Raw genomic sequence first — 17,521 nt, 5'->3', positions numbered from 1 at the left:
TACTGTGCAACATAGACTGAAACAAAATTAAATTGTTTGCCTTTAATTAAATTTAGTTTCCTTTATGCTTTTGAAAAGGATCCAGACAAGTTCCAGGTTGGACGTACCAAGATCTTTTTCCGTTCAGGCCAGGTGGCATATCTGGAGAAAGTGCGAGCAGCTAAGTTGAGAGCTGCCACGATCATGATTCAGAAGACGGTGCGGGGCTGGCTACAGAGGGTCAAGTACAAAAGGCTGAGACAAGCTGCAATCATCATCCAGCGCTACACGCGTGGGTACCTGGCGCGGAGGTGGGTGCTAGGAAGCCCTCCGAGGAAGGGCTAGCTGGGAGGTCAAGTGGAAAACCACTTCTGGACACTTGTATTCTCAATCTGTTCCATCTTGTAGACCTTAAACTTGGGAGTTTTGTATGAGAAACATTGAAAATGCTCTACATGGTGTGTTGTTTTCACAGGGCTGAAAGGCAAGACCCATATTGTGCACGTAGGTACCAATATGGTGAAAGTTTCTGTGCTAAAGTCAGGACTCATTCCTGGCCCCACTCTCCAGCTTTATTCGGGGTCAAGAGAACAAAACTCTTTGTCTCAATTTGATTTCATACCTATATTGATTTAATTTCTGGTCTATAGCATAGGCAGCTAGGCTGTAATCAGATGACTAAAGTACTCAGAGATATTTAGGTGAAAGTGTTTCACAGAACTAATATTTTTCTGGGACTACCTCTGGCAAAGGGCATTTGGATCAGCTAGTGACAACTTTGCTAGTTGGTATGCGCTCCTCTTCTGCAGGAACCAGGTTTGTGCCTCCTTGATATCCAAAGGGAGCTCTCAGAATTGATTTGCTGTGTCCTTTGTAATGAGAAAAGTCACTCCAAATCACAAGCACTGGGGCTATTGACAGTACAGAATAATAGAGCTCAGTGTTTAACTCTCTGTGTGCAGGAACCTCAAGCTTCCTCGTGTCAGTGGCTTGCTGGTGTTTTGGTAGATAATGCTGCACTGGAGAGCAGTCTGCTGGTAGGAGATGTGGGGTGGGTGTGAAGGAGCAGTAAATCAGTGTTATAGCATCCCAACACACAAGTCATCTTTCATCATGTGCTCCTTATTCACGTCAAGCGCTGCCTTTCTCCTGCATCTAGCCCAGCTGGCTTCAGGCACTTCGCAGGTAGAAACAAGGAGTAGATTTGGGTCCTTTCAGCTTTGTTTCCCTTCTTGTTTTCTGCTTAGAGAAGCTGTGGTGTGTTAGCTATGTTGTTTGGTTTCCAGCAGCAATGTTTTCCCTGGCTGTGAGTTAGCTTCTGCCCATCAGAAGTGCTGCAACATAATCTGCAGCCCAATTAACTCTGCTTGCACTTGGGCAACGTGAGATGCCGCCTGCGTGCTGCGAGGCTCCTGCACAGTCCTTTCTTCACTCCTGATTGCTGGATGAGCGTCAATTTCTATCAATTATTGAAGCAACTAAAGGTGAAGAACTTCCACGTTCCTTTCGGGGATTTCCTCTAAATCATACTGTATTTTGGAAGAACATTGGAGGTGCTAACTGAACTTGTGGTATTTGTGCTTGTGAAAGGGATTGGCATCATGGAGAAACCAGGGATGAGAAGGTCTCAAATAAGCAAAGCTGGGCAGTTTGGTGACTTTTATTTAAAACTGAGCAGAGATTTTTCTTGTCCTCAGAAGTGTATTTCTCTAGGCTTGTGGCTGCAGATCCCTCTCAGTGGTCTTACAGCTCACTTGAAGATGAGGCAAATGAGACCTAAGCAATAAGAGGAAGGTTAAGAAAAACAGAGAGTCAGTCATTAACTTGAGCCTCTCTGGTGGGCTCTCTGTGCCCACCTACAGACTTGGACTCTATATTTGACTTTGCATCAGCTGGCCATCCCTCTAAGGAGGGGAGGAGGAGTCCCTGGTGATGTCAAAGTGAAGGGGGTATGAGCTAAATAGGAGACTGGAAGGAAGCAGGTGCTCTGAAACCACCTGCTGCAGTGTTTCTTCAACATGACTTTTCAGTTCATCTCTTTGTGCTGGTTTCATAGGGATGGAGGTCATCTGAATAATTGCTTTATCTTTTGGAAACAGGCTATCCCTTGTCCTCTTTAGTAAGCTCTGGTTCAGTGGGTCCTAATAAGAAACCATCGTCCTTGATGAAGAGAATATGTAAGCCAATCCGATACGGCTCTTTTAGTTTTGATATGCTTTTCACAAAATGAAGAAGAGAATTGAATATCTATATAATTCTTCATGCTGAGAGCAATAAATGAATCATAAATTCATCAAAACAAGCTAATTATCAAATTAAATTGAGGTTTTATGGGCATTTTTTAACCTGTGTAACAGCAAATTGAACGTGAATTCAGTTGGCGAATGGGAGCAACATGGCACAGAATTGACCACGTCCCTCATTATTTACTCTCTGTGAATTGCTTGGGGCTCTGCTCATGAGTGTTGCCAAACCAGTGCACACTGGCTTGAATGTCAAATCAATTTGCCACCGTTTTCACTGAGCCGGTAGATAACCCATGCAACACTTTCTTTTTGTAGTTAGGGAAGTGATGGAGCCAACCTGGACGTTGATTAGCTTGAGTACGTACAGCAGAGTGTTCAAACCAAGGGAAAAGCTGGGAAATACTTGTTTTTAATGCTGTTTACGAAAGATGAGGTGTGTTGATGTCTGGTTCCAGTGCTCCTGGGTGCCATGGATGCTGTCTGAGAGCATGTGTGTTCCCATTATTCTAATGGAGACATGCTATCTGCTGTTCTTATCTCAGTCCTACTGCTGGGATTGTCTTTCTTGAATACTGTCAAGCTACTTTTGGACAAAAGGTTATTCTCTCTGTCCAGTTTAAAACTTACTACAACAGAAAGAAGGGGAGTTTAGTTTTACTGCTAATCTTTTCCCTGTGCTTTGCAGGCTTGCTGAGCACCTGAGGAGGACGAGAGCTGCCATCATCTTCCAGAAGCAGTACCGAATGCTGCGGATCCTCCGAGCTTTCCAGAGGGTCCGCAACGCAACCATCACCATTCAGGCTTTTGCTCGGGGCATGTTTGTCAGGAGGATTTATCGCAAGGTATGACTCCACAGACTTCCTTTGCATTAGAAAAAAAGTAGGAAGAGCCTTTATGTTTACCTCCGCTGGCATAGCACGGTGATGTATTTGTTGTGGCCGTTTTGATGTTTTACAAAGCTGACAGCCTCTGGCGTTTCTGGAGAGCACACGGTGATGGTGAGCATTGCCATTTAAAGCTGTGCAAGCAAAAATGATTTTGGCAGCAGCACCTCAGCAGAGCAGCTAAATGAAGTTAATCATTCGGATGCCGGAAGGCATTGAGGAAATCTGGAAATGTCATTTGATCTAACTCACACTCTGCAAAAAACTCCCTGGCAAACTGAATTTGTGTCTGAGCTGTGCTGCAGGTACTGTTTCTAGTGTGGTAGGAAGACCAGTAGGGTCTGTCATGGAAGGCATCAAGTCGTGTACTGATATAAATCCCTCTTTAATTAGTTCTCTCCATTAGCTTTCTGTGTTAAACCAGGAGTTGAAAGCAAGGAAGTAAAGGTTTGATGACAGCAAGTGATACAGTGTCAGGAAACCGAGAACAGCTTTGGGGAATCTTCTATCCACTCCTCAGACCCAGCCTTACTTTGGTAGCCACCTAAATTTACACCTAATTGTGGTCACGGGGATGCTTGAAGAAGTCAGAGGCACGATGAGTCAGGAGAGGAGAGGCTGCTCCTGCTGATGACAGAGGTTACCTGGACACCTGGTGACCCTCCAGAGAGATTAGGGATGTCCTCCAAAACAGAGCAGCTGGATGCTGGTGATCAGAAATTTTGCTGCCACTTGTTTTTCATCATCTATTTTTTAAATCAGAAGCCTCTACAGGGGAGGCAGCTGGTCCAGCATTCAAACTCTCTGAGATTCAAGGTGACCCAAAATCTTAACAATGTGTAGAAGTTGGCTGAAGGTCAGGCCTCTCAAATCTGAACATCCTTAATCTCTGGAGCACCTGGATATAGGTGTTGGATATAAATGTCTGTTCAAGTGCATTCTCAGCAACAGATGCAGGGCTGCAAGTGATGCTCCATGGGGTCAGGGCATGCCCAGTGCCCACCAAGACTTTGCTGTAAGGCTGGAATAGATCTCCAAGGCAATGCAGTAGGGTTTCTTCTAGCTCTCTGGGCACCCCCAGCTTTCTCCATCTGTAAGAGTGCCAAGGCTGGAGGCATACAAAGCTCATTTCAGAGTAACTCCTGCTGCATCCTAAGTTCACACAGTCCCTTTAGTCTGAATTAAAATTTGCAAGTGCAAAGAAAGCCTTAGGGTGAAACAGGTTTGTAAGAGAAGCTGATATGGTACCTTTTCTGAATCAACTTACCCCAAACTAAGAACAGCAAAGTGTCTTGTAATCTTTAAATCCTCCTGCTATTTATTTCGTCAAAATACTGCAGCATAGATCAACATAAGAAGTTTATTAACAACATACTGGTTGTATCGCTAATATGTCAGCCTTCAGTTTTAGAGGAAGGAATGAACTGCCACCTATGGAAAAGATTGCTGTACAGTTTTCGCAAGAAATTCAATGCAAAAGTGCCAGAAGTTTCACAAAACTAGATGTAAGTTTCTAGAAATCGAATCATGCAAGAGAACTGGCTGCAGACTGTGGTGAAAGAACTCCAGGGTTTTATTTGAAGGTTATCCACATGACGAGAAATCCCACCTGGACAACATTTATCTACAGTATCATAATGCAAGGGTGAAACACAGGAAAAGATCTACAAACCTGTTCCAGTGTGAGTTATATCTGATGCTGAAGGGACCATAAGTTTATTGCTAAGTGTTGGTGTGTCTGCTGATGGCTATTTATTCTGCTATCTGTGGATCCTGTGGCTCTAAGTACTATTCTGAGGTGATCCATGAAGTCTCACTTGAGTCCAGATGTCCTGTGTCCCCATCGAGTCCTCTACTCACTAGCCAGGATCATATCCCCTCATTTCACTGTCCAAGCAGGTCTTGACTCTTTTTAGAGAGAAGTGTGGCTCCTAAGAGAGGACTGGAAGTGTTCTGCCTGCATCAGTTGAGTGCAGTGACTGGAAAAACGCCCCAGGAGCAGGGATTGAAGTACCCCTTCCTGTCTATGAAAGAGGATGCAGCCTCTATCTCCAGCCATCGCCCCCTGCTCCTAGCAGGACACTCCTGCTTGGAGGAGAAGCCCTTCTGAAGGCAGAGTAGAAAGTGTGGAGTGCCATGTTGCAGGCAAACCAGGACTGCTGCTACCTTTACAGGTGACTTTTCTCCCTTGATTGTCCCATTTCTGCCCATGTTTTGTAGATCCTCGTGGAGCACAAAGCCACCATCCTCCAGAAGTACACCCGTGGCTGGCTGGCCCGCACTCATTTCCGCCGGATCAGGGGTGCCACCATCGTCCTGCAGTGCTACTACCGGCGCATGAAGGCCAGGCAGGAACTGAAGGCACTGAAGATCGAGGCCCGCTCAGCTCAGCACCTGAAGAAGCTCAACATTGGCATGGAGAACAAGGTGGTCCAGCTTCAAAGGAAGATTGATGAGCAGGTACGTCCTGAGCTGTGCTGGGACAAGTGTGGTCCTGGTTCTGGTTTGCCTTTCTTCTGTTGTCCTTCCTAGGAAGGATTTTATCTTCCTGTGACGTCTGGGAAGGATATCATGGTGGTGGCAGCCTTCTGGTACTGCTGGCCAGACCCTTGTAGGGGTGGGACACCGCCACAGACTTACAGATGCACTTGGGTCTTGGGTCTCCACCTTGTTGTCTGAAGAGCTTGTTCAGTAAGCTGCAAGAACTGCATTGTAATTGTTGTGAGAACTGCCCAGAAGGACTTAGAGGAGGAAGATAAAATGGCAGTTTTGAAAGGTGTTGCTTGAAAACCCAAACTATCTCCATGTGAGATCCCTGTGTCAAACAGGCTTTGGACTGGATTGTTCCATTACACTTTCTGCTTTGCAAGCACTGAGGATGCAGAGTGTCTGCCACAGTTTGTTGTACTGAACTGTATGTGTTTTCACTTCACCTGGAAGGTAAACGCTAAATTGGGTAAATATTCACATTGCCAAGTAGTTTGAGCATGATTGTGTTACTGGATATAACAACTCTTCAGAAGCAAGAGCCATGATGATGGGTGAGATGCTGCAGTCTAAGTGATGGATACCTGTGTGGATGGCTTGAAGGTCTCACTGTGACAACCTGATCACAGAGAGGTTTTCATCAAATGACTCTTGTCATTAATGAGCTGCAGAATAGTTGTTTGATTACACATGCGGGAGGAGGATTTTCCCACCTACCAACATGAGTGTGCAAGTTACACTGATAAATACCATCTGTGTTGCTTCCTAGTGCTGTACAAGGCCTTCAGGGAGGAGTATAAGAATTGCTGAGTAGGTCCCAGTTCTATCCACCAACATTAATGGAGAAATTAATATCCACCGATATCCTTAAAATGCCCTTTTACAGGCAGCAGAAACCTTGTCTGTAAGTCAGGATACCTCCTTATTTGTAGTATCAGGAATTTCAGTTTATCATTGTGTTTCAGATGTTGTCAGGAATGCTAATACATCCCAGGCGGTTTCCTCGCTGCCTTAAATCTCTCCCACCTCTGTATGACACGAGAGGTCCTTGCCATGAGGAAGATGAGAAATGTCTCTGCGTTGGCTCCGATACTGCAGACTCAGGGCACCCAGGGATTTGCCTTACTGCTGGCTGCTTCCCTTGCTGTATTAACTGGCTGCAAAGCACACACCGCAGTAGAGCCTGACTTTTAAACCACCATGTCTGGTTTTAAAATGCCTGCTTTTGCATACTTAGATTTTGCAGGCAAACCATAGCTTAGGAACGGAAAATCTTAGGCGTAAGGTTTTCTATATATTTATATATCAGAAACCTGTTTGAGATGACCCTTCATCTGGGGGGTATTTGGTGGAATTAATTAGTAAGAATCACTTCAGGTCTATGTATTTGGGCTTAACTCCTGTAGGTCTGCTGAGCTGCTGGACTTGGTGGTGGAGCAGTGGTATTATTTTTTTTCTTCCTCCCAATTCCTTGCCATTTACTGCTAGAAAAAGTACGGGGGTGGAACAATAAAGCAAAAACAATCTTTGGTTAATGTGGGCTTTCCTGTCGTGGGTTATGAAAGCAGCAGAAATGTCTGCTTTAGGGAAGGAGCCATGGAGAGCTTTTAAGTAGGCAGAAATAATGAACTGGAGCTTGTCTTGATCTCCCCTGGTCTCTGGGCAGACGGTTTTGAAGGAGTTACTGTGATGGTTTCTGTGTAACTTTGGCAGGAAGGAATTGCTGCTCTGTATTACTGGTGGTAATCTGTCCAGTGATCTAATTTTGACCATTGTTTCAGGACTGACAGGTTTCTCTGGGATGCTAATGAGCACCATTCCAGTGGACTTTCTTTTCAGTGTGCTGGATTTTTTTCTGGCAGCAGTCAGTTTGTTGCATCATAGCTTCCCTGAAGTATCTTGATTTCAATCCTTGCTAATCTATAAACATGACCTTTCAAAATGCCAATTAACTTTTAAGAAAAAAAAAATAAATTGCAGGCAACCTGGAGAGCTGCAGTTGTATCATTTTCTGACTGTGGAAGAAAATGTTTCTATTTCTGCCACTTTAGCTCATGCATGAATAGAGAGATGCAGTTCTCCATGTGCCCCTGAGGAAGAGATGATCTTTCTTTGAAAACTTTAAAACCTATTATTGTATGTCAGCCTCAGCTCACATCCGTAACTGGGCCTATTTAATTCAGTTTCTAAGTCAGGTGAGGGATTTTTTGCACACACAAGAAAGGTTTAAATCTGTTTTTCTGCGAAATATCTGCACTGGACCACTTTTATCTATCCACATTGGACCACTTTCTTTTTTTAATTTTATTTTTCTTTCCAGTTAAGCGAGTTTCTTTAAACGTGTATGTTGTAGCTGCCTGAGACATTTTTAAGGCTGTTACCTAATTTGGTGTTATGTGTTCATGCAGCCAGTATTTAGAATCACAGTAAGCTCTCTACGCTGTCTCTGCAAGCGACAGTATCTCTGTGAGCATTTATTGTAAATAAAAGTAGTTTGGGTAACAGTAGTGATGAAGTTGTTGTCTCTGCCACTGGTAGCAAAATAAACTCTAGATTGGTTCGTAGAACCAGAGTGGAAAGCAGGATTGTCACAGCTCTGCTGGGCTGGATAATGATTTAAAATAAATCACGTTCAAGTTTAACGTGGTCTGGTGAACGACTGCAGTGGGGACCAGCCATTTTGGTACAACACAGTAAATGTTCTCTCATGTCTAGCAGCTAATAACAAGAAAAATAATTCCTGTGCATTTATCTTGTGTCTGAATTGAAATCTCAGTTGGCTATTATGTAAAATCATATACATAAACCTTGGGACACAAAGCCGTGAAATGTGTGTTGCAGAACAAGCAGAGACTGAAGGAAGCATCAGAAATTTGTGAACCGGAGTGATTATTGCCGTTCTCTGCGAAGCTTTTCTCTCTGAATGGATCTCTTTGGATATGGCTTGGGTCATGCAGAAATGTTAATTCCTTAATACCACACACTGAATTTTGATATTCACTAATAATTCATTACAAGGGAGCAAAAGAAAATATGTTAATCTCTCTCATTTACTTGTTTTTCATTTTGAAATGTGTCCTAATCTGGCTTCGGAGTGCTGAGACTGCAGCGAGAGAGGAATGCTTTGGGAGGTCCCCTGGAGAGGGCCCAAAAGGATGATCAGAGCACTAGTAGAAGAAACGATCCTGTGATCCACATTGGGAATCTAAAAGAGACTAATCCGAAGTGTGGGTGGGGATTTCAGTATCCACCAGTTCACCACTGTACAGGGGCCTGTCTGGTCTGGAGGAACCTGTGTAGACCTGGATGATAAAATTCTCTACTTTCATGGGGGTTTTTTGCTTTTCCAGGCTATAAAGTTCTTTGAAAACTAACTCTTGTACAGGAGCTAATGGGAACCTTGGACCCTATTACAGAGAAAGATCATACTTTTTGCATTGAAATTTTTTCCTTGCTTGCTTGACTCTTGGTGAACATCTTAGAGGAAGAAGTTGCATCTCAGGATCTGTGACTTTGCAACTTTACAGCTTATCCTGACCAGTCAAAAACTGTGTATCAGGTCCCTAGTCCGTTGACCTTTTAAAATGATACATTTGTGTCTTTTAAGACTTTCGGTTTTTGGCTTCTTCATGTCAAGCTTTTTTTAGCCTCCACAACAACCAAAAACTTCTGACTGGAAGGAGCAGTTTCTCATGAGCTGCTATAACACTGCTGGTGACTAAAGCTCTGAGAAACAGCAAAAGGCTAAATTGCAGATTACCAGTTCATGTTGTCTGGATAACAATGTCTTGCCAAATGTTTTTTCAGCTAGATCAGGAAAGGCCAAACCTAATATTTCTGATACATCAGTGAAATATCCACCAAAGTCCCATTTAAGAAAGGAAAGCCTTTTGGATCGGTTGTACAGTGAGGCCAGATCTTTAAAGCTGTATTGAAAGCTTTCAAAAAGGAAACTTTAAAAACCAGACTACACTTCAAATTTCAGAACAGTTATTTTGCTCTTGTAATTATCTACCTAATGTTAGCAAAACTACATGGTAGGCTCTTTACTGAAGCTCTTGGTCTGTTGTGAATTCATTGTTGTTTCTGGAGCTGGCAGATAATGATGATGCTTTATTAGTCACAGTGTAGTTCCCATTGACTTTGATTTGAACCACAAGAATCAAATGAGGCTGCTGAATTTTTAGGTCTCAAAACTTGGGAGCAAATCATTGCTAAGTGCTTTAAAAGAGAAAATCTGAGCAAATAAAAAGATGATTGAGTTGGCATATGACTTAAGGCTGGGGTTTAGGGAGCTCTTTGGGCTCGAGGCTGCAATTATGCTGCGGTGCATTGTCACCCCAGGTTTCTGTGGGCACAAGAGTCAGGAATAAAAGGAAAAACTGCAAACCCAATATTACAGACCAAAAAAAAAATTGCAAACCAATTGCATTAAGCAACGTTGTTTGGAAGCTGTAATAAAAGTGTATTTTTTTGTTTGGATGCCAGTGTTACCAAGTGTTGTTTACCTTTGCTTCACGTGTAACATCAATTTAACAAATGCTTGTATGATTATTACCAAAATATTATTGAGCTTTTGTCACAGTTTTGAAATTTTTTTTAGCTTTGTGAGCTTTATTAGCATATGCATGGAAGTTTATTACTCACCATGCTCAAGGATTCTTAACAGTTACTTTTGTAGTGCATCAGTGCATGCAATGATCTCGTTTATGAACTTATTTTCTTCTTTTTGGGATGTTGGCTGCAGAACAAGGAATACAAGCTTCTGAACGAGCAGCTCTCTGCGCTCACATCTGCCCACTCCTCCGAGGTGGAAAAGCTGAAGAAGGAACTGGTGCAATATCAACAGAACCACCAGGGTGATGGCAGCCAGCTTGTCAGCTTTCAAGAAGAGTTGGAGCACCTCCGGCTGGAGCTTGAAAAAGCTCATGGTGAGAGGAAGGTTGTGGAAGACAGCTACATTAAGGAGAAAGACCTACTGAGAAAGGTACGTCTGTTTGTCACGTCTCACGTTGTGCAGGTCGTACTGGCGAAAGCTCACTCTTCTTAAGTCTGAAGGGTAAAGAATTTCTATTCTTTAAATAAGATTTTTTTTCTTTTTGTCACTGAATGCCCCTAGAATTTGCCTTTTAACCAGGTCATGGGGCAGCAAGGGCAGGTGGACATCCCTGCAGGAGCAGCAACTGCCTCATGTCAGGAGGATATCACATCTGGATGCCTTTTGCACTGCCACCCACGAAGAAACTCCCCAAGCCCAGGCCTGTCTGGAAACAAGGGCGCTTAATAACCACGGATATGTCAGAGCTTTGTGCATATACAGTGATTCTTCCTGACATGTAATGCAAAATACTGGAGAAGACTGTCGATGCCATAAATACGAGGAGGATGTCCTTCCTCAGCCCAGCCTGGTGTGGATCATGAGGGCTCTGTTTTTGCCATGCAGCCCATGGCCATTGCAGCTGGTTGTAGTGGCTGGTGTTGTAGGTATATGCAGAGTGTGACCTGTGTGGGGACCAACTTGTGCCTCCCGAGCAGAGGCGCTGCTCCAACACCAGCAAGGCTGGTTGTTATGAGCCATGATAGGATTTGGAGCTGTGATGAACACTAAACATTTTTATTTTATTTTTTTTTAACTCCTCCTTCATGCAAACTCCTATGCATTCTGGATCTCCTGAGGTGGAGGTCATCCAATGCTGGACCACTGTACAAGAAAGTGTTCTAGTGGGAGGAAGAGACTTCAGAGTGTAGAGGTTTTTTGCAAGTAGTAAAAATTGACCTTTTACCCCGAATTTCTTTGCTGGTCAAGTTCATTCTGAATAACCTTCATACCCATCCTTATAATCTAAGGCATTAAGGTATGGGATTAGTTCCTGCTGCGAATGCTTGTGACTGCTCAGGTTAAATCTGTGATCTTTCTTCTGCACTGACAATTGAAGTGGTTTCTTCGATTGGAAAGAGCTTAGGACTTTCCTAGCCAATACTTGCATAGAAAAAAAGCTGTTTTGCAGCTCTTACTCTAGAATAGCACTTTCTGTGTGACAACCTGAAGATGGGTTGCTTTTGGAGATTAAAAAAAAAGAAAGAACTGGGGTTAGCTGCGTTTTTATTATGGTGGGAGAGTGCCCAGATGGGGCCCTTCTGGAGCACTTCACTCAGCAGCACCTGCCCTGGCCAACCTCCCCTTGGGCATAAGCCCTCGGATGGTGGGTTTGGTGAGTAGATCTGGGGTCTATGTGGTCAGGATAACTTCATCTGAACAACTAGCACAGCTGAAATGCATTTTTGGGTGTGCTTCTCAAAAGGGCATTCAGCCTGTGCACGTCTTGTCTCTCGGCTGGACCAAGAGCTGTCAGAAAAGCGGTTACTCCGCTCTTTGCACATGTATTGCACCCATACAGGGACGTACGGAATCAGTGATTTTCTTCTGTCCAGCACCAAATTAGAAGATCTTTTTTGGCAGAGGGCTCAGTTCATTAGCTGACTGCAGCACAGGCTTTTAGAGACTGAAAGGATGCTTTATTTTGAAGGTGATGCAGCTGGGGAAAAACTGCTTCTCTTTGTTCTTGATTGCAAATCCCCTTCGAGCAGTCAGAAAAAAGGTTGATTTAATGACCAAAGAAACTCTTTCAAAAAGCAAGGAAACAAAGCAAAAGCTTTCCCTTGTTGTGGAAGTGCCTACAGCAGAGTTAATACTGTGGACTTTACCGTGGCAATAGATGGTTTAATTATAAAACAAAGCATTTCTACTGAGCAGTGCAGTCTCCCATTTCTGACATTAGCTTTCAATTGCTCCCTTCAGTTCCTTGTCAGTGGGAGGACAGAGAAAACCTGTTTCCTTCCTGGAAACATTCGTTTAGCCAAAACACTTTCTGAGAAAAATTCAAATAGAGATTTTTGGGTAGTTCTAATAACTACTGAAAGTGTGGGAAGGGTCATAAACTGAATTCAGGCAAGAAGCACTTTTTACCTTCAATATCAAGATTACACCATGGCCATGGTTGTGGTGGGATGCATTTGCTCTGGAGGTGATACCTAAAGTCATCAGATACTTCTGAGTGAGACTGAGACAACAGCCTTCATTTTATCAATTGGAGCTGGAGCTGCAGCTTCTGCAAATCCATACTGATTATGATTTTGTTGCTGAAAAAAAGTCCTTTAATCTCTTCCTTATAGCTTTTCTCTCTAACTCCTTAATTTTAGAATAGCTCTTCTTATTCCATTTTGTGATAAAGTTTAAAATATCAGATCTGGGTGAGTACCAACAGCTCTTCCAATGGCTTTTGGTAGCACCCAATCTTCTCACTATGAACTAGGATGTTTCAAAGCCTGACCAGGGATTTTATTAGGAAAATCCTAAATGCCATCATCCATTCCTTACAAGATTAGGTGAGGACTGGAGCCAGATCTCATGAGCAGGTGGTTCCAGTGTAACACTTAAATAAGGGCTGAAGCCCTCATGAGTGCTCACTGCTCCACATCTTCCATAGAAATCCTTCAAAGCAGGTACTGTTGCATTTGAAGCACCTTCAAAGGTCTGTTTTCTATAAAAAGATGAGAAAGGGGTACAAAAGGTACCGGTGTAGGTACCAGAGATGGAATTTGTGCTGCTTGGCCATTGTGTAACCTGCCCCACTTGCCTCTACCTGTGTTTAATGGACTGTTTTCATTCTCATTGGGTTTGAATTACAGCTTGTGCTCTTTCATGTGGAAACAGGGATGTGATAAACTAGTTCAATCACTTAAGATCACATCTTAAAAATATCTATACCCAATCTGGGTTAGAAATTTTTAAACCTGGGATTCTACCAAGTCTTTTGGTTCTAAAATATCCCCCAGCAGGATTGAAAATACTCCAAATATTTGTCTTGTTTTGTTTCCCTACCGTTATAACTTTGTCCTCTGGGCAGAAGAGTTCATTATCAGCACCCATTGAAGAGCACTAGTAAAATAATACTGTTTCCTTTAATCTTTTCCCTGATGGGATAAACAAGTGAAGTTCCTCGCTGTCCTATTGCAGCACAGGCTTTCCTTCATTTCCATCACTCTTGTAGCTCTTCTCCAATTTTTAAAGAATTCTTCTGAACTTGAAGGCACTAGTGCTGATCTAATGGCTGCATGTCTGCTGTGATGTTTGTTTGAAGTGATGTACGAATGAAGGAATGTAGTTGATCTTGGTACAGAACATTAAAATCATGGCTCAGTTCAGAGCATTTAAAACACCAGTAGCTCTGCATATCTTAAGTTTGTGTTTTCTTCACTTCCTAACTGTATCTCCAGACTCCAACTTTCCTATTGCATATGGAGAGATGCAGGAGATTATAGTCTCATGCAGACAGCTGGAGCAAATGAACGGATTGGAGAGCAAGGGGTAGTGGGGTCTTCCAGTTTCTGTGCTTGGGATATGACTGCTTCAGTTGTGACTTACAGTAAAATATTCATTGTGCTTTTATCCTCACCATTAATGTGTATCTGGCTGTGTGAGCCAGCACAGGCAGTGCGCAGGAAGAGCCACAAAACCACAGATGAAACGCAAAGAAGACCCAGGGGATCTCCTGGTCCTCCAGCAGCACCCAGGCAGAGGCACGCAAGTGGGGACGCAGGCAGTGCAGAGCTCAGTCCTTACCAGCCAGAAAAAGAAAGAAAAGATCTCGAGCCTGCTGCTTTCGCCTGTAGATATCAGGGATTTTCACACACGTACTCTTCCACTGTGCTTTGATCTTTCCCACAGCAGGGCAGGAATCTCAAGGATGCTCGATAAGGTGCCCCTGAGCCTCTCCCAGGCCTGTGTTATCTAAACACAGACATTCTACCCATCAAGCACACAAAACTAAACAATAATAGTATGATATGTGTGGTTTTTGACATCCCAGCCACAAGTCACTTACACGTGTTTACACTCCTCCTCGCCAATCTTCTGTTGTATTCCCATGCTGGCATATGCAGTATTTAATAAAATACCTTGACTTGATCGTGCTTGTGTGGAAGACTGAAGTCTGTGCTAGGAATGCATGCCAGCTGGGCTGCCTATAATTTTTTTCTAGTGGTGGCAGAAAAATTATTATTCTTGGGCACTGAAAACTTCTATTATGGTGTGTACAGTGGTGTTTATCTTTGACATCTTGAGATTCTTCTGCTGTGTGTAGCTCTTTCCTAAGCCGTGGCTAGAGGATGCGATGGAGCAGGCACAGGGAATGACATTACACAAGGGTGATGTGTCAGTCTGTTGTCCTACCTGACAGCAGCAGAATCACCCTGCTTAACCATAGCAGCATATTTCACTTTGTAATGTGGTGTTTTTGTGTTTAGAGGTAACGCTGTTGAATGCATCAAAATTCCAGCATAGGTTGCTGTCAGCATCAGTCCAGCCTTATTGTTGTGACAAGTGGCCTTCATTTTTAATAAAGAGGTAGTTTAAAAAAATATAAAATAGTATTTTGCAGGATTTAATTTCTGTTTTGATTAATTTTTGCTAGGCAATCATTGGTGTTAATTGCTGCATATGCTTCTGTTATATTACCAAAGGCCCTGGTACACACCATGCCATGCTTCACTGTGCTAGAGGTTCTGCAGCATTTAAGTGGCTGTAATTGTATGAAATGATTTAATACACAAGAAATGTAAAAAGCCTGAACTATCTAGTATTAGTGCTCACATTCCCTGTGCCCATCTTAAGTGCCACATTGCTTGAAACAGTCAGAGTTGTTTTTTTTTCCCCAACAGCAGACAGTGCTATGACTTGAAGGCAGCAATGAAGCCTCTCAAGATGTGGAAATAAACTGCTGATTTGATGTCCTGATCACTTGTAGGAGTTTCACTCCTGCAGATCATGGTTGCCAAGTCCAGCTTCTTAGTATTCTGTAAGATTCTGCTGAAAACATTAATTTCAGGGAGGAATTCACTCAGGAAAAGCAAAGTTAGTCTCTGTTGTTGCAGTGCAGTTCTGCTACGCTTCAGCTCCTGATGTACAAAGGATAACTGCCAAAGCACAAGGGGATAGATCTTTTAAACAGCAAAGAAAGCCCAAACAAAGCTCCCTGTCTCCAGCCAGGTGAAATGTAACCCCTCTGCAGAGGCTCTGACCTGCAGCAAGCAGTAATTCTTTGCCTTGTTTCGTAGCGTATATCTGACTTGGAAGAAGAAAATGCTCTCCTGAAGCAGGAAAGAGAGGAGCTTAGCACGATCCTGTATCAATGTGAAGGTGAGAAAAAATGCTTATAGCATCATAATGCCTCCTCTAAACAAGGAGCTTAACTGTTCTCCCCTGAAAGTTGTTTATCCTGTGTGCTTTTCTTACCTTGAAAAGTGCTAATCTTCCCACACCCCTTTCCTGGTGGTTTTTGTCATTGTTTTGTTGTGCAGGTAGTTCTGTTCGTGCTGTCCTGCTGGTGGTTGGTAAGACAGAGGCTGATTTAATTGGTGAAATATGGAATAAAGTACCTAACAGGGCTTTTTAGTTCAGTTATGTTGCAGCATTTACTGCTAGTGATGCAGGAGGCAGTGAGGCTGCTGGGGGTGGAGAGTAACAACGTCCCAGGACTGATGAACAAAGGATCCAAGGAACAGCACTGTTAACAATATTGAGCTGTGACAAAGGATTTCTGTAATGTGACAGGAGTCTGTGAGTGTTTTTTAAAGCAGAGACTTAGATGGTGAGACATACATAGAAGAAAGCAATCTGGGAAAATCCTAAGCCACGAAAGAAACTCTCATGCATGTATTGAGCTTTTTTTATTTTTTATCATCCTTTTCAGCTTTGATTTTGTTGCAGGATTTACAGAGAGCATCATGCATCATTCTGTGGCTGTATCTATCACTGCTCTGTGGTACTCATGAAGTACCCTTTGTTCTGGGTTTAACCCTATGATTTAACACTATGTTAAAAAGAAACTTGCTGCAAATATTTCTTCTTCTCTTATGGGATGGTTTGGGAGCATTGAAGCTCTGGGAAACCAGGTGGAGGGGCTTTGTTTGGTGTTCACCCTTTTAAAAGAACACATGGACTATACTTGTATGGTTTCTCAAAAAAGGGAGGAACCAGATTTGCTTCCAAAGCCAGTTTTTAAAAACAAAAAAAATGTATTTAGGTATAAAATACTTTCGACCCCCCCCAATCTTACCATGGTAAATGGTTGATGATGACATGAGAAAGATGCTGCTGTTGATTTGCTTCTATGCCAAATCTGGTGGTGGGAAGCAGGCAGAAAAGTCTTTAAATGCAGTGAGTACCAAAGTCACTTAAACATTAATGTATTTCTGTACTGCGCTGGTCTGGTCTTAAGTGGGTTTATGGCTGGCCCATGGGAGCTGGAGCTGGCACAGTTAAGTTAAGCATGATTGATCTCATGGTTTGTAGGTGCTGGCAATTTTTCTTTAGCTCAAAGGGAAGAGGACTGTGCTCTCCGAGCAGAAGAGCTCAAGCTGTTCCAAATGGCAAGGAGACAGATCTAGATTATAATAGTCTCTAAATATTAGAGAATGCTTATATGTATTTTAAAGGTTCTCAGCTGAGAGCATTTTTATTAATTAGTCATTGTTATTTCAGATATTTACAGGAAGTTCATTTCAGAGATGAAGATCATAATTTTTTTTTTTTTTCTTATTTTAAAGATGAACTTTCACAAAGCATGATTGAGGAAAATAACCAGATGAAGAAAGAGCTGGAAGAAGAGAGGTCTCGTTATCAGAGCCTGGTAAAAGAGTATTCGAGGCTGGAGCAGGCATATGACAACGTGCAGGAGGAAATGACTATTATAAAGGTAACAAAACTGAAATGATTCCTTTTTCTCTTGTGACCTGAACCTGATATTGGTGGCTGGATAACATGGCTCACTCATCCCCAAGACACTCAATAGAACTGACATTAATGTGAGGTGAACTTATAATGAACTTCTACACTGAAGCCAAACCATATGTCTGCCTTCAGAA

General features: G+C 42.8%; 1 protein-coding gene across 1 annotated transcript in view; it reads left to right on the top strand.

Annotated features, from left to right (window-relative positions):
• The window catches only part of MYO5B (myosin VB), a 166,715-nt gene that overhangs the window by 110,553 nt on the left and 38,641 nt on the right, over window positions 1-17,521 (top strand). The window contains exons 19-24 of the mRNA XM_074855854.1: window positions 79-290; window positions 2,911-3,067; window positions 5,330-5,569; window positions 10,344-10,583; window positions 15,713-15,794; window positions 17,204-17,352. Coding sequence (XP_074711955.1) covers window positions 79-290; window positions 2,911-3,067; window positions 5,330-5,569; window positions 10,344-10,583; window positions 15,713-15,794; window positions 17,204-17,352 — 1,080 coding nt within the window. The remainder of the gene's footprint in view (window positions 1-78; window positions 291-2,910; window positions 3,068-5,329; window positions 5,570-10,343; window positions 10,584-15,712; window positions 15,795-17,203; window positions 17,353-17,521) is intronic.

Source organism: Strix uralensis, chromosome Z (genome assembly GCF_047716275.1).
Source record: "Strix uralensis isolate ZFMK-TIS-50842 chromosome Z, bStrUra1, whole genome shotgun sequence".
In the NCBI taxonomy this organism is placed as follows: Eukaryota; Metazoa; Chordata; class Aves; order Strigiformes; family Strigidae; genus Strix; species Strix uralensis.
The sequence above is the reverse complement of the archived record's forward strand: the minus strand, read 5'-3'. Positions and strand labels throughout refer to the sequence as shown.